Here is a 20,258-nt window from a genome sequence, read left to right as displayed (position 1 = left end):
AATCTCTGGGACACATTTAAAGCAGTGTGTAGAGGGAAATTTATAGCACTAAATGCCCACAAGAGAAAGCAGGAAAGATCTAAATCAACACCCTAACATCACAACTAAAAGAACTAGAGAAGCAAGAGCAAACAAATTCAAAAGCTAGCAGAAGGCAAGAAATAACTAAGATCAGAACAGAACTGAAGGAGATAGACACATAAAAAACACTTCAAAAAAAATCAATGAATCCAGGAGCTGGTTTTTTGAAAAGATCAACAAAATTGATAGACCACTATCAGGACTAATAAAGAAGAAAAGAGATAATAATGAAATAGACACAATAAAAAATGATAAAGGGGATATCACCACCGATCCAACAGAAATACAAACTACCATCAGAGAATACTATAAACACCTCTACGCAAATAAACTAGAAAATCTAGAAGAAATGGATAAATTCCTAGACACATACACCCTCCCAAGACTAAACCAGGAAGAAGTTGAATCACTGAATAGACCAATAACAGGCTCTGAAATTGAGGCAATAATTAATAGACTACCAACCAAAAAAAGTCCAGGACCACACGGATTCACAGCTAAATTCTACCAGAGGTACAAAGAGGAGCTGGTTCCATTCCTTCTGAAACTATTCCAATCAGCAGAAAAAGAGGGAATCCTCTCTAACTCATTTTATGAGGCCAACGTCATCCTGATACCAAAGCCTGGCAGAGACACAACAAAAAAAGAGAATTTTAGACCAATATCCCTGATGAACATCGATGGGAAAATCCTCAATAAAATACTGACAAACTGAATCCAGCAGCACATCAAAAAGCTTATCCACCATGATCAAGTCAGCTTCACCCCTGGGATGCAAGGCTGGTTCAACATCCGCAAATCAATAAATGTAATCCATCACATAAACAGAACCAATGACAAAAACCACATGATTATCACAATAGATGCAGAAAAGGCCTTTGACAAAATTCAGCAGCCCTTCATGCTAAAAACTCTCAATAAACTAGGTACTGATGGAACATATCTCAAAATAATAAGAGCTATTTATGACAAACCCACAGCCAATATCATACTGAATGGGCAAAAACTGGAAGCATTCCCTTTAAAAACTGGCACAAAACAGGGATGCCCTCTCTCACCACTACAATCCAATATAGCGTTGGAAGTTCTGGCCAGGGCAATCAGGCAGGAGAAAGAAATAAAGGGTATTCAATTAGGAAAAGAGGAAGTCAAATTGTTCCTGTTTACAGATGACATGATTGTATATTTAGAAAACCCCGTCATCTCAGCCCAAAATCTCCTTAAGCTGATAAGCAACTTCAGCAAAGTCTCAGGATACAAAATCAATGTGCAAAAATCACAAGCATTCCTATACACCAATAACAGACAAAACAGAGAGCCAAATCATGAGTGAACTCCCATTCATAATTGCTACAAAGAGAATAAAATATCTAGGAATCCAATTTACAAGGGATGTGAAGGACCTCTTCAACGAGAACTCAAAACCACTGCTCAACGAAATAAAAGAGGACACAAATGGAAGAACATTCCATGCTCATGGATAGAAAGAATCAATATCATGAAAATGGCCACACTGCCCAAGGTAATTTATAGATTCAATGCCATCCCCATCAAACTACCAATGACTTTCTTCACAGAATTGGAAAAAACAACTTTAAAGTTCATATGGAACCAAAAAAGAGCCTGCATTGCCAAGACAATCCTAAGCAAAAGAACAAAGCTGGAGGCATCACGCTACCTGACTTCAAACTATACAACAAGGCTACAGTAACCAAAACAGCATGGTACTGGTACCAAAACAGAGATATAGACCAATGGAACAGAACAGAGGCCTCAGAAATAACACCACATATCTACAACCATCTGATCTTTGACAAACCTGACAAAAACAGGAAATGGGGAAAAGATTCCCTATTTAATAAATGGTGCTGGGAAAACTGGTTAGCCATAAGTAGAAAGCTGAAACTGGATCCCTTCCTTACACCTTATACAAAAATTAATTCAAGATGGATTAAAGACTTAAACGTTAGACCTAAAACCATAAAAACTCTAGAAGAAAACCTAGGAAATACCATTCAGGACATAGGCATGGGCAAGGACTTCATGACTAAAACACCAAAAGCAATGGCAACAAAAGCCAAAATAGACAAATGGGATCTAATAGAACTAAAGAGCTTCTGCATAGCAAAAGAAACTACCATCAGAGTGAACAGGCAAGGGAGAAAATTTTTGCAATCTACCCATCTGACAAAGGGCTAATATCCAGAATCCACAGAGAACTTAAACAAATTTACAAGAAAAAAAAAACAAACAATCCCATCAAAAATTGGGCAAAGGATATGAACAGACATTTCTCAAAAGAAGACATCTATGCAGCCAACAGACACATGAAAAAATGCTCATCATCACTGGTCATCAGAGAAATGCAAATCAAAACCACAATGAGATACCATCTCATGCCAGTTAGAATGGTGATCATTAAAAAGTCATGAAACAACAGATGCTGGAGAGGATGTGGAGAAATAGGAACACTTTTAACTGTTGGTGGGACTGTAAACTAGTTCAACCTTTGTTGAAAACAGTGTGGCAATTCCTCAGGGATCTAGAACTAGAAATACCATTTGACCAAGCGATCCCATTACTGAGTATATACCCAAAGGATGATAAATCATGCTACTATAAAGACACATGCACACGTATGTTTATTGCAGCACTATTCACAATAGCAAAGACTTGGAACCAACCAGAATGTCCATCAACGATAGACTAGATTAAGAAAATGTGGCACATACACACCATGGAATACTATGCAGCCATAAAAAAGGATGAGTTCCTGTCCTTTGCAGGGACATGGATGAAGCTGGAAACCATCATTCTCGCAAACTATCACAAGGACAGAAAACCAAACACTGCATGTTCTCACTCATAGGTGGGAAGTGAACAATGAGAACACTTGGACACAGGACAGGGAACATCAGACACTGGGGCCTGTTGTGCAGTGGGGGGAAGGGGGAGTGACAGCATTAGGAGAAATACCTAATGTAAATGACGAGTTAATGGGTGCAGCAAACCAACATGGCACATGTATACCTATGTAACAAACCTGCATGTTGTGCACATGTACCCTAGAACCTAAAGTATAATAAAAAAAAAATGAATAAAATAAATAAATAAAAAGATGCCTCCCTCACAGATCTATTGGTAAGATTAAATAAGAGCATGGATGTAGAGCAATAGGTTCAGTGCTTGACACAGAGAACGTGTCAATGTCCTCACATCCCCTCCCTTTCACTTTCCTCTGTTAGAAGGCTCTTCCCAACACGTAGAAATCGACCTTGATCCTGGTTAGTCCAGTGTCCAGGCAGTACTCCACACTCAGTGCCCGAGTATCTGTGAATGGGTGATTCTCCATGTGTATTATTCATAAGGTCAAGGGCTGTCCCTGAATTTCTAGGGACTTCCATGAAGAGACAAAGAGAAAGCAACACAAACCTAAGAGTCCCTATTATAGCAAAACCCCAGTGAGACCATCAAGTCATTCTGTGAAACCATCTACACCCACAAAGCTTGGTTAGATGTCGGACGCCGGAGCTACCACCACTCTGCCCCTCGGAATCCTTCGTCCTGCCCTTCCAGGTCACTGAGTTCCACCTCTGGCTTTCTCCCAGTTACTAATGATGCCAACGGCCACACAAACATAAACGTTGCTTCTTACTGCATACACTGCTTGGAAGACAACATCTTTTCCAACATAGGGTCCATGGCAGGAGGACAAGTAACAAAAAGAATGCTGAGAAACAAGACTTTCCATAAGCACTTCACAGTCACAAAGCGCTGCTCCGTACTTGACTTCATTTAATGCTCGCAGGGTCCGAGCTAAGTATTATTCACATCCATTTGCCTGGCTAGGACGCTGACGCTTGGTGAGACTAAGGTGCTGGCTCAAGGTCACACATGTACTAAGTGGTTAAGCTGGAGTTCAAATAAGAGACATGGTAACTCCACCACTAGAAAAGCTTCTCTAATCACAGGGTTGCCTACTGCACTTCAGCTAACTCTCAGAAGCTGCTAGAGGCCTGGCTTGGAGGTCCTCATGAGAGATGTTCTTGGGAATGAGTTGGAGATGAGACCCAGGCTTGGAGAAAGGGATGATCATCCAGTCCTTGTGTTAACAGGAGGGAGCACTCAGGTACCCAATGTGAGAAGAGGCCTGAGGACCAGGGTGAGAGGTGCCCGCATGCCCCAGAGAGTGAAGCAGAGAGCAGAACAGTGGGCCCTCGGGCCCCGTGTGGACAACCTCTGGTATCTTCTGCCCTGATGCTCTACATCTCTGAGACCCTCCAGCCCCACTGCCCAGAGCCAGCAGCCTTGCTTCTCTTGCTCTAGCTCTCTCTTCAGCTCCAATTTCCACCAGTTACCCCTCCCCCACATTAGTATCCCTGTGAGGGATACCTTATGGAAATCAACGAGATCCGTGAGCGTTGCATGGCGATTGGGGTCCACTCCCAGGAAGCTGTAAAAATCCCCAGAAGCATCCACAAGAAAGTGTTTGAACCCTTTCTGCAGGCGGTAGGAGAGGGTGTAACCCCAGATTTTCTCACTGACCCGGACCAGGAATGCTCCCTCAGTCATGTTCTCCAGGAGAGCTTCTGCATCTTCTCGGCTAATAATTCCTGATTTAAAATAGAAAAAAACAAAAAAACACAGCAGGTTCTGCGACTGCCTCCCCCACGATTCTCCACTCCTCCCTGCCCCTCACCCTGTGGCTCAGTGCACATGCCATCCACACAGTCCAGGGTGGCAGGAAGGAAAGAGCCCCAAGGGCTGGCCAAGCACACGCCTCCTTCCACAGAGAGGGCATCTTGGCCCAGTGCCACCCGCCGTGAGCCTGGGGGCAGAGTTTCTACTAGGACGTGAGTTGAGCATGCTTTCCTCCACATTGAGCCAGGGTGATTTGGATTAATTGGGTAAGCAAGGAATTAGTAGTGAGCTGTGATTATAGCATTATTGATTATAAATATAAGTCAACAGGCTTGTGAAAAGCCTTAAGAGGCCTGCTTTAAAGACTAGTCCAGAATGGCTGCTGATGACTAACTCACTTATTTCTCTAGTACCATAAATAAGCACCTAAAAATAGGGGTTTCCCTTAAAAAGTAAAAAGACTTCTTCCAAATACCTGTGGACACCAGGCAAAAAGTTTCTTAATAGGGGCATAGAATCAAGCTTCACTTCAGCTCAGAGATCAAAACTTTCTAAGGACTTGCACTCCTACACAATGCGGTTTCATCACAATTTGGAATTCTGGTTGGCCTTGGAGTCGTTGATATGCTGGTAGCAATCCCCTGAAATGCTCTCAGGGAGCTGCTGTCATCTGGGTGATATAGGAGGGGTGATGTAGAACAGGTTCCAGAGGCAAGTAGGTGGGAAGAGGAGGGGAAGCCAGAAGACCTGGATTACCCCCACCCCCCACCTCTGCCAACCTGGCTATGGAATTTTCAGCCAAGCCCTCAAGGTCTCCAGTGTCCTTTGACATTTAGATGATCATAACCCAAATACTTAGAAGGTATGTTATGACTTTCAAGTTGAATAAAGTACTCAAACTCATTTCATACATGGAGAATAGCTGTGGAGATGCTGGATCCTGTTAGCATCTGTTATTCTGGTGGAGAGGTGAATTGCAACACATTGTCCCTTTGCTCACCCATGGACTTACCCTTTCCACACTATCAGTGATAGGCATGGGGACAGAGTGGCTGGGCTGCCCATCTCCATGACCCTGAGAGGCTCAGCACACCTGTGACTTCTCCCCAATCCCCGAAGCCACTCCCGAGTGAGCCGCAGTCAGGCTCCCCTCCCATCACTCTCCTGCCTCACAGGGCACACTCGAGACTTCCCTTGTGCCCAAGGCATAGGACACAGAGGCAACCACACTGCCAAATGCTGCACCCTTTAAAGACAGTTGGCGCAACCAGGGGCCACCTATTTCCTCCTTGCCCAGGATTTACAGCAAGAGGCATCCAAGCCAGCCACCCCTCCCCAGCCAAGCTCTACAAGCAGAAAAGGAAGAAGAGTAAGACAAGGAAGGAAGTGAGGAGACCTTTCGCCACAGGACACCTGAAAAGTAAACACTGGCCCATGCAAGAGGGAGGATGCACCCCGCTGCTTCCCCCCAGAAGGTCTTGGGGGCTTCATGCAAAAAAGTAGGGACAGACAAAAGAGGACCGGAAGGGAAAGTCCAGGATCCCTCAAAAGTTGGCACTGTCCTTCACCTAACTCCCTGCCCCAACACCAGAACACCCGGGCCCTAAAAGAGGCTGCAGCAGGGAGATAAGTAAGGGGGGCCAGACGCAGGGCCAGGGCCTAGGAGGAAGAGGGACCAGAAGATGTCACCCTCATCCCCACTCCAAGCACCTCAAGCTGATATGGTAGCGGGGCTAGGGTTGGAGAGGAGGGGAGTGTTACTACGGTGGGAGACTACAGTCAAATTAAATACGATTCAACTTTTTTTTCTTTTAAACAAGTATCTTTATTGTAATGTTTATTACTTTTTCATTGATGAATAAAAATTATATATATTTATGGTGTACATGACATTTTGATATATGTATGCACTGTGGGATGGCTAAATCAATCTACTTAAGATTAACATATGCTTTACCTCACATATTTTTTGTGGTAAGAACACTTAAAAATCTACCCTCTTGGCTGGGTACAATAGCCCACACCTGTAATCTCAGCACTTTGGGAGACTGAGGTGGGAGGATCACCTGAGCCCAGTAGTTCAAGATCAGCCTGGGCAACATAGCCCATGTTGTTGTCTCCACACTTTTTGTGGAGACAACTATCTCCACAAAAAAATTAAAAATAACTTGGGCATGAAGGTGCTACACCTACTTGGGAGGCCGAGGCAAGAGGATCATTTGCGCCCAGAAGTTCAAGGCTGCAGTGATCTGTGATCATGCTACCATACTCTAGCCTGGGTGACAGAGCAAGACCCCATCTCAAACAAACAAACAAAAACTCTCTTGGCAATTTTCAAGTATATAATATATCATTAATTGTAGTTACCAAGCTGTTCAATAGATCGCTTGAACTTATTCCTCCTGTCTAAATGAAATTGTATGTCCTTTGACCAACATCTCCCCAGTGCCTGCCTCTCCCAGCCCCAGTAACCACCATTCCACTTTCTGCTTCTGTAAGTTCAATGTTTTTAGATTCCACATGTAAGTGAGATCATGAGGTATTTGTCTTTCTGTGCCTGACTTATTTCACTTAGCATAATGTCCTCTAGGTTCATCCATGTTGTCACAAATGACAGGATTTCATTCTTTTTAAAGGCCAAATACTATTCCATTGTGCACATACACCACATCTCTTTATCCATTCAACTGTTAATAGACATTTAGGTTAGGCCTGGTGTGGTGGCTCATGCCTATAATACCAGCACTTTAGGAGGCCAAGGTGGGAGGATCGCTTGAGCCCAGGAATTCAAAACCAGCCTGGGCAACATAGCAAGGCCCTGAATCTACAAAAACATAAAAAATTAGTTGGGCCTGGTGGCACATGCCTGTGGTCCCAGCTACTCAAGAGGCTGAGGTGAGAGAATCACATGAGCCCAGGAATTCAAGGCTGCAGTGAGCTATGATCATGCCACTACACTCTAGCCTGGAAAACAGAGCAAGCCTCTATTTCAAAAATAAATTAATAAATAAACAAATACTTCTGTTGATTCCCTATCTTGGCTATTGTGAATAATGCTACAATCAACATGGCAGTATAGATATCTCTTCGACATACTGATTTCATATCCTTTGAATAAATACCCAGTAATGGGGTTGCTGAGATTATGGGGTACTTCTATTTTAATTTGTATTTTCACGCTTTAAGAGAATGTGCAAGGGGTCTCTTTCCTCCAACACTTGCCAACACGTTATTTTGTGGACTTGACTTTTAACATGCTAAAACGACCAGTAATACCAAAGTGACGATGTTATGTGTCTCACCCACCTAAAACCCTTGAGCAGCTTCCCCTGTCTTCCAGCAGAGCCCAGGCTCAGGCACAGCAGACAGCAGGCTCTATGCCCCGCCTCAACCTACCCCTCTGGGCTCATCGCACTGTTTGGTACTGGCTGCTCCCCACAGGCCGACCTTGGACTGAGGCCACATCCCAGCCCCCTTCACTCCAGCTGACCCCGACTCCTCATTGAAAGGCCCATCCTCTTCTCTCCCCAGAATCATGGGCTATGGGCAGCCTACACTCTACCTTTGTGCAAGTTAGGAAAAGATGACCTGAGTAACTGAATTAGAAAAATGTGCCTCTCTGGGCCAAAACCACAAAGCCTATAGCTTGATTGGGAAAGGCAGTGCCTGCACATCAATCCTCTGTTCTCCCCAACTATCCCCACCCCTCAGGTCCCCCAGTTCAGTGTGCAACCTGCTCAGCTGATCAGGAAATCCTTTATCTCCCAGGAGACTGTCTTGGATATCCCACATTTGGGTTTTCACAACATCCTGCCAAAACCCCACAGTAGATTAGTAAATAGGCTGTGAGCCGCTCAAGGCTGGGGCCTGTGGCTGCCATGGGAGCAAGCAGCCCAGGCCTCCCTCCAAGACAGAGACCTGTTGCTGGGAGCAGCATCATGCCCTTCAGGATCCTCCATGGGGTCATGTTCTCCCTAGGGTGCTTCCAGTCAAGGGCAGGGCACAGGGGTATTAGAGCCACCATTCCTACCCAAAGCAGGATTCCTCTATCAGGCAGTCTTTGCTCTGGGGCTCTCAATCAGCCTGGCCAAGATTTTTCTCTGAGCTGTACTCCAGGAGCAGGCTCACTTACCAATCACCCTTCTTCCCTCTCTCCCTCCACAGGTGTCAGATGTGTACCGTGTTCTGAAGACTCTCCCCACCTTCTCCAGCACCCTCCCCCTTTGTCTTTCACAGGCATTTCCTCCAATCAATCTTTCCTCTTTTGCTTCATGGAAGACCTGACAGACACAGACAACTCATCTTTACATCCTCCATGCCTGGGACATTGGCAGGGATTCTGCAGCAGTGATCAAGAGCGTGGACACAAATCATAACCCAGGGACTTGTTCCATGGGTGGCCTTGAGAGCAGGTGACTTCAACCTCTCTGAAACCGAGTTTGAGGTCCTCATCTATTAAGTGGTAGTGATATTAATAGCTATGTCTTAAGGCTGTTTGAGAATTAATAAGTTAATGCATGAATACGTTTAGCACAGTGCTTAAAAATCACAATAAATATCTAATACAATATAACTAGCTGCATTGGATGCACTAATTATTCTACACATGTGTTAGTGCTGCAAACTGCCTGGTGCTGGTAGCTGCAATGGTCATAGGACTGTCAGGCTGTGTCCCCCACCACAACCCCTGACACACACACACTCAATTCTCTCAAACATAGGCTGCTGAAGGTGACTTCAGCACCATAAACTTAGCTGGGCCATTTCTGGGAGACTGTCCAGGTCTCTGTGAATTCTGCCTCCTTTTTGATATTGCTGATATAGTTTGGATGTGTGTTCCCTCTAAATCTCATGTTGAATTATAATCTGCAGTGTTGGAGGTGGGGTTAGTGGGAGGTGATTTCTCACAAATGGTTTAGCACCATCCCCTTGATGCTATCCTCAGGATAGTGAGTGAGTTCTTGTGAGATCTGGTTGTTTAAAAGTCTGTAGGATCTTCCCCCTCACTCTCTCTCCCTTGCATCCCCTCTCGCCATGTGATATGCTGGCTTCCCCTTTGCCTTTCACCATGGATAGGAAGCTTCCTGAGGCCTCATTGGAAGCCAAGCAGATGCTAGGGCCATATTTCCTGTACAGCCTATAGAACTGGGAGTCTATTAAACCTCTTTTCTATATATTAGTAAGTTACCCAGTCTTGGGTATTTCTTTTTCTTTTTTTTTTTTTTGAGATAGAGTCTCGCTCTGTCACCCAGGCTGGGGTGCAGTGACACGATCTCAGCTCACTGCAACCTCCACCTCCCAGATTCAAGCAATTCTCCTGCCTCAGGCTCCTGAGTAGCTGGGATTACAGGCATGCACCACCATGCCTGGCTAATTTTTGTATTTTTAGTAGAGATGGGCTTTCACCATGTTGGTCAAGCTGGTCTCAAACTCCTGACCTCATGATCCACCCGCCTCAGCTTCCCAAAGTGCTGGGATTACAGGCATGAACCACCATGCCTGGCCGGGTATTTCTTTATAGCAATGCAAGAATGGCCTAATACATTTGCCTAGAAATCAAAATTGCAATTTGGCACAAAACCAAAGGTAATATAACCTCACAGTTCAGGATAGCAAATAGCATTCCATAGAAAACCCAACCCCTCAAGAGAATTAGCATAGGATGCTTGCAAGGAGAAGCTATGTTTTCCTTCCCCATTCACTTTGCCCTCTGTATAAGTCCGTTTTCACGCTCCTGATAAAGACATACTTGAGACTAGGCAATTTAAAAAAGTTTATCGAACTTACAGTTCCACATGGCTGGGGAGGCCTCACAATCATGGCAGAAGGCAAGGAGGAACAACTCACATCTTACGTGGATAGCAGCAGGCAAAGAGAGGAGCTTCTGTGGAGAACCTCCCCCTTATAATACCAACAGATCTCATGAGACTTATTTGCTATCACAAGAATAGCACAGGAAAGACCTGCTTCCATTACTCAATTACCTCCCACTGGGTCCCTCCCGAACGCATGGGAATTCAAGATGAAATTTGGGTGGGGACACAGCAAAACCATATCACCCTCTCATCTCTCTCTCCCCCTGGATTGCCTCTCAGACAACTGCAGAGGGTCTGGGAATTAAGCATGAATCATCACCCACCTCTGCTTCTTCTGAGCACCCTACAACCTCCTGGCTGAGGAAACAGGGGAAGGCCCTACCTCACCCCTTCCAGCTGGGGAGCTAGCATACTGTCCGAGTCCTTGAAACTTCCTCACTCTGCTAATGACTGGGCCTGGCTAAGGGATGCAGCCTAACCAGCCAACGCTCCAGGGTGACAATTTTAGAATGAATATTGGAGAATGCAACTGAAGATTGATGCTGAGCCAGTTCTCATTCCCAGACAATGGTAAACATTGTTTTTCCTATAGTTTCCAGGAACATTCTCTCTCCCCGCTTCCTTCCTTTTCTTCCTTTTCTCCTTCCTCCCTTTAATAAATATGTATGAAGCACCATCTAGAAGCTGGGCCCCAAACTGGGCACCTGGGAGTCAGCAGTGAATGAGACACAGTTCTTGCCTTCTAGAAGCTCTGACTCTGGACAGAAATGAAGATTGATGGGAATTTTGTAATATAAAAATAAAAGGCTAACTGTGAGCAATGGTGATAAAGGCCACATAAGCTATTGGCTCAGGCACTGTGGCTGCACCTAAGGGAGGCACCCCACCCAGTTCTGGAGCCCAGCGGCGGAAGTGATGGTTAGACTGAGTCCAGAAAGGGACAAGAGGGGGCAAGGCAAGGAGGGAAGATTGCAAAAGTCATTAGCAAGTGGCTCTTTGTGGCTGGAGGGAGGGCTAAGCTGGGAGCTGGGCAATGGCCAGAGGTGTACGATAGGCAGCAGTCAAGCTCCAAAGGGCGCTCCATACCATTGAAAGGATTGATTCTGAGGGCAGCGGACAGCCACTGATGTTTCCTATACAGAAGAAAGATACAAGAATGTGCAAATGTGGAAAATGGATTGAAAGATTACGGTTCAGAGCCAAGGATTTCAGCTCAGTGAGGGATTCCTCACTTAAGAATTGCTTCATGGCTACATTTCACAGTGTACCATTGATATCTGGCTCTCTGACCCCTACCCTCCCAGAAATGGCTTCCATTTTGACGCACAGAGGTTAAACGACACACTCAGGCTCCTGTGAGATGCTTATGTCACAGCCAGCATTAGGCACGACCTGGGGCCTCTGTGACCCTTCTCCTTTGGTCTTCCTATCAACCCTGTTATCACCAGTTCACAACTGAGGACACTGAATGTCAGGAAAAGAAGGGATTCACCCAAAGTCACACAGCTTAATAGTCACAGAGAATCTATTAAGTGGTGGAGGCAGATCTGAACTCAGGTCCCCAGACTCCAAGTCCAGTGCTCTCTCTGTTCTATACCATGTTGTCTCATGCAAAGGATGGTAAATGCTGTGAAATAAACAAGAAGGAAGAGGTTGAGAAATCAGGGAAGGCTCTGTGGAGGCACTGAATGGGAATGTGAGGTGGGCCTTGAAGGCCGGATAGATTCTGTGTAAGCAGTGAGGGGTAGTAATGAGGTGTGAGGGAGAGAAGGGACAAGATGAGTGAAAAGTCAGAATGAAGACCAGGCATGACACATCCATGGGGCATTTATATAAATCTAACATGAGAGAAGCTTAATCTAAATCTCAGGAGGTTAAGACACATGGCAGATGGAATGGGAAGTCTAACATATATAGAATCCGAGTCCCACAGGAGAGGAGAGGAGGCAATATTTTAAGAGTGAATAGTTAACAATTATCACAGAGACATACTATAAAACTATGCAAAGATATTCAATTCTTTTGTCAACCAGACAGAAAATGCAAATCACTACAAAGAATAAATAATTAGCCTTACAGCAGACTTCTCAGTTGCAACCATAAAAGCCAGAGAACAATGGAATAAAAGTTTCAGTATGCTGAGAGAAAAATAACTGTGTTTAACGAAACTACCTTTCAAGGAAAAGAACAAAATAAAAAATCTTCAGAAAATGATTTGAGCTGGTTGATTTCTAAAGGAAATTCTAAAGGATGTACTTCAGGAAGAAAAAAAAAAATTATCCTGCATAGAAAATCAGAGATACCAGAACAAATGATGAGCACAGATACTGCAGGTCAACCTAAAAAAGTTGACTTACAAGACAATAATAATAATGGATAATTTGAGGTTTTGAAAAAGATGGAACTATAATACTAGACAATATCTTAGCAGTAGGGAGTAGGAGTTTCAAAATTTTGTTTAGGGTGAGAGTAAAGATATATAGAGTCAGCCTTCCCTGTCTGTGGGCTCTGCATCTGCAGATTCAACCAAGTACAGATCAAAAATATTCAAAAACAGGCCGGGCATGGTGGCTCACACATGTAATCCCAGCACTTTGGGAGGCTGAGGTGGGCAGATCACCTGAGGTCAGGAGATTGAGACCAGCCTGGCCAACATGGTGAAACCCTGTCTTTACAAAAAAAATACAAAAATTAGCCAGGCATGGTAGTGCAGGCCTGTTGTCCCAGCTACTCAGGAGGCTGAGGCAGGAGAATCGCTTGAACCCGGGAGGTAGAGATTGCAGTGAGCCGAGATCACACCACTGCACCCCAGCCTGGGCGACAGAGTAAGACTCTGTCTCAAAAAAAAAAGAAAAAAAAGAAAGAAAAAAAAAATTCAAAACCAAAAATGAATAAAAAACAAGAAAACAATTTTAAAAATACAAATAAAAAGAATACGTTACAACTATTTACATAGCATTTACATCATATTAGGTATTATAAGTCATCTAGAAATAATTTAAAGTGTAGAAGGATATGCATATGTTATATGCAAATGTTATCCCATTTTACATAAAGAACTTAAGCATCTGCATATCTTGGTATCCACAGGGGCTCCTGGAACCAATCCCCCAAAGAAACCAAGGGACAGCCGCATTAACTTTAGAATCTGCTAAGTGTACATATTAAATCGTCTAAATTAACCACTGGAAGATAGACATTGAGAGTGGTAAAATCTCCAAATAATAGAGGTGGAAAAATGGAATGAGAAAAAAAAATGTTCTCAATGAAGCATGAGAAAAGCAAATAACTGAAAAATAAATACACTGTGACTCCATTTATATTAGGTTGAAAAGCTCACAATGCTAAACATTTGGAGATTAATATATAGCAATAAATGAAGCAAAGAAATAATGGACAAAATATTCAGCATAGGGATCATATCTGTTAGAAAGAGGTTACAATGGAGAGAAGCACACAGGTGAGGGCTTTAGGATTTGGTGCTGCTCCCACTTAAGCTTTCTTTATGCCCTTCACATATGTACATACATATATGGTAAGTATTCAATATTTAATATTAAAAATATTTTAATATTGTTGTTCTGCAGCTTCTCACACATTACTGCTATGGCATTCATTCAAAATTGATCAATGTCCTTTGGAGGCAGTGCAGGTTACCACCTAGAACAACAGAGTCACTAATCAGTTTTCGATTTCCATGCTGGTTGTCTTGTGTCCCTGAAGTATGGTTCTCAGCCTTGGCTGATGCCCAGGTCCCACTTAGAGCAAGTTTGGTTAATTCATCTGGGTTACATCAAGCAGTGGTATGGTTGAAAACATTCTCAGTTGATTCTAACATGTAGCCAGGTTTGAGACTCTGGGCTAGAAAGTCAGTAGTCTTGCAAGCCAGGAATGGCAGAGATATAAAAAGTGACTCTCACATTCTAGAAACTCCCTCTATATTCAGAGCAATACTTAGAGATCTGAACATAGAGTTTTATAAACCTATTCTAGAAGGGATATAGGATAGGTCCTATGAAGGTCCCTGCCAGACAGGAAAGAGAAGGAAAGAGCGTTTTCTAGGCTAGAGCTGGGAAGAGGCAGAGAAGAACTGGAGGAGCTGTCCTTAATCCCTCTTCTGCAACCCACACCCCAGAAGGTCTGAGAAGGTAGCTGAAAGCAGAATGTCCTGTACCCCAGTTTCTGTTGGAGAGTCTAGCAATTACCCTGCGCCTGCATAATGTAGCCACAGCTAAGCAGAAATGGTATGTGTAGAGAGAGAAGTCTAAAGATGGTGATCCCCAGCCTCACCAAGTTCCAGTGAGGAATGGAGGGGATCCAGGAGTTCTGCCACATTCTAGAGTGGGATTTGGAGCACACAGGTAGAGCAACCCTCATATACGGCTGGGGGAGTGGAAACTAGATCAGCCTTCCGGAGAGCCATCAGCCCCCCTAGTTAAATAAAGTACACGTGCACCCCCCCAGCCCAACAACTCCACTGCTGAAAGACACTGCACAGGTCCATAAGGATCCAATGCAAAGAACTAAATGATTAATTGTAGACAATCTGGGTTTCCATGACTTGGGGAGTAGATCAGTGAAATTAGGCGGATACACCCAGTGGAGTACTGTACAGCAGTTGGAAATAATACAACAGAGCCACACACAGCAGGCATCTAATGGCATGATGCTCAGTGAGATAAGTAAACACAAATGATATTTAAAGCACCTCACAATTCATGTAAATATAGGTAAGTATGGGGTAAGGGGAGTAGATTCTGGGAAGATGGCTACAGGGGCAGCAACATCATTTTAAAATCTCTCCAAATCTCCAAATAAGAACAGGCAATGCAACTAAAGAACAAAACCAGAAGTCCATAGACTAGGTTTATAACAAAATTAGGTCATGAGATATCCCCATGAGCCTTGCTATGGTCTGTGCCCATAAAAATTCATAAGTTGACATTTAGTCACCAACATAATGGTATTAACAGAAGGGGTCTTTAGGAGATAATTAAGTAGTGAGGATGGAGGGCTCATGGATGGAATTAGGCTCCTTATGAAGCAGCAGGTTCATTCTCTTCTACCTTTATGCTGTGAGGGAACACAGCATTCAAGGTGCCATCTTCAAAGCGAGGACTGAGCCCTCACAGATACCAAACCTGCCTATGCCTTGATCTTCGACTTCCCAGCCTCCAGAACTGTAAGGCAATAAATTTCTGTTCTTTATCAATTATCCAGTTTCGGCCAGGTACGGTGGCTCACGCCTGTAATCCCAGCACTCTGGGAGGCCGAGGCAGGCGGATTGCCTGAAGTCAGGAGTTCGAGACAATCCTGGCCAACATGGCAAAACTCCGTCTCTACTAAAAATACAAAAATTAGCCGGGTGTGGTGGCACACACCTGTAATCCCAGCTACTCAGGAGGCTGAAGCAGGAGAATCGCTTGAACCCGGGAGAGGAGGTTGCAGTGAGCTGAGATCACGCCACTGCACTCCAACCTGGGTGACAGAGTGAGACTCCATCTCAATAAATAAATAAACAAAACAAACAAAATTATCCAGTCTCAGGTATTCTGCTATAACAGCTCAAATGGGCCGAGAAAACCCCAAATACAAATGGTGGTGGGAATAAACCACTAATACAAGACCTTCATGATACCAATGTCTATACGGGAGAAAGAAGAAATAAACAACAAGGGTGGCTAATGGATCAAAGAGCAGTCAACAGAATTCACTGGAAAGCAGGAGACCAACTGAGAGTGGCAGCTGAAAATAGGGAGAGTTCTGCCCTCCCCAACCCTGGGTGAGTGCAAGGAGCCCACCATGAGACCCTCCAGGGCCACCTGCCACCACTGTGAGTGAAATCAAAATTGAGCAAAATACAGGCAAATAGAGGAAAGAAAGAGAAAGTATAGACCCATGGGGAAGGGACAGAGCCTGGAGACTTCAGAAAGCAAGCTGCCCTGTTTGGGAACACTACACAAAAACTACACAAGCAGCAGCTCCGTGGAGTTAGAAATACTTTCCTGGCCCTCGTTTAACTGCAAAAATTCAGGAAAACTAATTTCATGTAAAACTTAGCCACAGAAAATCATCGAGGTCAAATCACATATGACATCATTATGTGAAAAAGTAAGGAGCAGAACAACTTCCCTATAAGGTGATATATACACAATGTATATATAAGAACCCTTTCAACAGATACATGTGAAGCCTATCAGAATAGCTGCTTATTGGAGAGGAAAGGGAATGAAAATGAAGGAGAATAAGTAAATTAATAAGAAATAGCCTGTGTCTTCTGATGATAATAAGCCATGGGGGTGGGCAGGGGAGGGATGGCTGATGAACTCAACTCTCAGCACTTAGGACTTCTTAAAAGGTAGAAATAATTAAAAATGGTCCAGCTCCCCAAGTGGCCACAAGAAAAGAGGCAAGATTCAGCTGGGTGTGGTGGCTCATACCTGTAATCCCAGCACTTTGGGAGGCTGAGGTGGGAGGATCATGAGGTCAGGAGATTGAGACCGCCTGACCAACATGGTGAAACCCCATCTCTACTGAAAATACAAAAATTAGCCAGGTGTGGTGGTGCACACCTGTAATCCCAGCTATATAGCAAAGAGACCCCAGAAAGAGTCAAGGTAGGGCCAGGTCATGTTTAGGGGATGATCACTGCAGGGAAGGGGACCCTCAGACCCCTGCTGTGCTGGAAATCAGACCAGCCTTCCACCAGCTGTGGACCATCAGCAGTAGATGTGCTAAAACAGGACAAGGCCCATAGATGAGCCACTGACCAGGGCCTTTCTTTGGCATCCTCCCAAGGCTGTGAGCTCTCCCTATACCCAGACGACATTTGACGAAGGGAAATGACATTGGAGAGACCCATCAAGCAAGGAGAAGCAGAACTCTGAGCTTAAAATGATTGAATATTTGCTAGAAAATCACAGTTAAACTGAGACTCTTACACCAGAGATAGGATTATCTTTAATGGGAAATTTTAAGTTATTTATTTTTAGTCGTCAACAGGAAATGTAGGCCCAAAGATGAGATCACTTATAAAAACAAGTAAATAAGAAGCTCCATCTGTTGCACTTCCTCCTAGAAAAAATTTAAGTCTGAAGGAGATGTAGATAAAAATATAGACATAGTTTCTCAACACTGCTGACATTTTGCCTGTCCGGGGGGGCTGCCTTGTGCACTGCAGGATGTTTAGCAGCATCTCTGGCCTTTACCTGCCAGATGCCAAAAGCATCTCCCAGTTATGATAATCAAATGTGTCTTCAGATATTATCAAATGTCCCCTGGTGGCACAGTCACCCTGTTGAGAACCACTTACATGGACATAGACCATTAATCTCTTAAAAACGTTGACAACTGAATAAAAAGTTATAGAACAAGAAAACTGTAGTGTATGGTATAATTTATGCAAGAAACATAGCTTCCGTAAGAGTTTATTTAAAAATTATCAAAATTTTGCAAACATAAGATCTATGAGAACAAGAATTTTGTGGGGTTTTCCCCTACTATATTTTCATGTCTAGAACAGTGTCTGGAACTTAGGCCCTCAATAAAGAGTGTTGAATAAATCACTGAGTAATTAGAATTACAATCCCATAACTAGCATTTATGGAATTCTGGCATTATGTTAACCACTGTGCTGAAAGCTTGATAAGCCCTAGCTCATTCAATCTTTGTAACAATTCTTTGAGGTAGATACTTTTATTCTCCCCATTTTTGTAGAGTGTAAAATCAGGCTAAGAGAGACTGAGTTACTTGCCAAGGTCTTGTAGCTAATAAATGGCAGAGCTGGGATAGGGATGCAGCATTCTTTTAAGTCAGTCATATTCACAAGGCTTGTACTCTTATTAGACAGTAAGCAACCTGTCCTCCCCAGGTACAACCCACATCCAGATTCTACATCCAGAGCCTTTGTATTGCTCTGTTCTCACACTACTATAAAGACTACCTGAGAATGGGTAATTTGTGAAGAAAAGGGGTTTAATTGACTCACAATTCCACAGGCTGTACAGGAAGCATGGCCATTTTCCATGACCTTCATGGCTGGGAGGCCTCAGGAAACTTATAATCATGGCGGATGGGTGAAGGGGAAGCGAGCATATCTTCACATGGGGGCAGGAGAGAGTGAAAAGGAAGGTACCACACACTTTTAAACAACCAGATCTCATGAGAATTCACTCATTATCATGAGAACAGCAAGGGGGGGAACCGCCCCCCATGATCCAATCACCTTCCACCAGGTCCCTCTCCCAACATTGGGAATTACAATTCAACATGAGATTTGGGTGGGAACACAGAGCCCAACCATATCAGCCTTCCATGCACGATGACCTGGAGAATGTGTGGGCAAGGTGTGGATTTGTATAACCTGTTCCTGCCACAAAGCCTACTGAAGTCTCTCAGCAGACTGCTGTTTTGGATGAGCCAAGATATCATTTCCAAGTCCTAACCAATTTTAAGGCCGACCGCAGTTCAAGAAGCAATGCCCAAAGAAGCCTGATGTGGAGGGTAAGGAGTGGCTGCAAACATCTGCAAAATGGAAGTGTGTCCAGACTCCAGGACACAGTCTTTTCAGTTTGGGTAGATCCATCCCCAAGGACAAAGAGATTAAGTATACTATCCTGTTGAAAGCTGGTGCTAAAGCCAAACAAAGCAATTTCCAATCATCTCTCTGCCACTATGGCCTGATCTTGAACAAGTAAATCTCTCTTAAGTGGTCAGATGGAATTACATTAGTATCACCCACTGTTATTGGCCATATTAAGTGAAACAATCCCAGGAGGACAATGGATGATAGGACCACAGTGGCTGCTGCAGCCAGGCCTTGGCCTAAGCCACAAAGTCCAAGGGTCAGTGGCAGAAGTGAACAGAGTTATAATTAAGGGAACTGAGGCAGAAGCCCAGCATTTAGATTGGGGGCCTTGATGGAGACTTCAGGAGAGACACATTTGGGCCCATCTGCAGGTATCCAGAGCTCCTCTGGGCCCAAGCACCTGAGGCTGCCATACTGACCATAGCACTCCCGGTTGGGCCTCTGTAGAACAGGACAGGGCTGTGACACAGGGACAGAGATCCTTCAGGGTAGCTACCCTCTCTCCCATGGTTACAGGCTGCAGTGAGTAAAGATGAGAAGGCAGGGAATGCAGAAGAGCTGAGGAACACTGGCCTGACAAACAAGTCCAGGCTTGCTTTCACCCTTCCTGTGCCAGCACTGACTATCACAGGCAGGCCACTGCAGCCCCGCTGGCCCCACCTCAGTGGGGCCATCAGTGCCTAACTCCTCTGTTACTACACCCTGAACACAAATCCCGGTGCATCCTTCCTGACACCTCCCCTATTCGTCTCCCTGAATTCCATACAGATGTTCTGAGATAGCACCAACAACTTCATGTTCACTATTACAATATTTACTCCATGGGCACTAATCAGCTGCACCCCAGGAAAGGAAAGGCATTGTAAGTATACTTTCAGAAGACACTCTGCAATAATAGAGCCATAAATCCATGTTAGCAAATCCCCAAAGCCAACCCAGAATTCTGTTCCCAGCCCCTCCACCTCCATTCCATTCCCTGAAATTATTAGCTCAGAATTGAACCTGAGTAACCAAATGAGCTCTTTTTATTTCTCGGTTAGGACTTCACCCTCAAAAGAAAGAAACGCAGGCAGGCCAGCCACGATGTTTCACTTTTTATGGACCTCAATTTATCTGACATGCATATTTCTTAA

The 20,258-nt window shown here is 44.2% G+C and overlaps 1 protein-coding gene across 2 annotated transcripts in view; it reads right to left on the bottom strand.

The window, feature by feature from the left end:
* Positions 1-20,258, bottom strand: part of SH2D4B (SH2 domain containing 4B) — a 108,679-nt gene that overhangs the window by 8,617 nt on the left and 79,804 nt on the right. Inside the window, exon 7 of one of the 2 annotated variants that reach the window (XM_055352464.2) lies at positions 4,474-4,694. The exons of the other annotated variant lie outside the window; for it this stretch is intronic. Within the exon in view, the coding sequence (XP_055208439.2) occupies positions 4,474-4,694 (221 nt within the window). The remainder of the gene's footprint in view (positions 1-4,473; positions 4,695-20,258) is intronic. 2 annotated transcript variants of the gene reach the window in all.

The sequence above is a fragment of the Gorilla gorilla genome, chromosome 8, assembly GCF_029281585.2.
Source record: "Gorilla gorilla gorilla isolate KB3781 chromosome 8, NHGRI_mGorGor1-v2.1_pri, whole genome shotgun sequence".
NCBI lineage: Eukaryota > Metazoa > Chordata > Mammalia > Primates > Hominidae > Gorilla > Gorilla gorilla.
The sequence above is the reverse complement of the archived record's forward strand: the minus strand, read 5'-3'. Positions and strand labels throughout refer to the sequence as shown.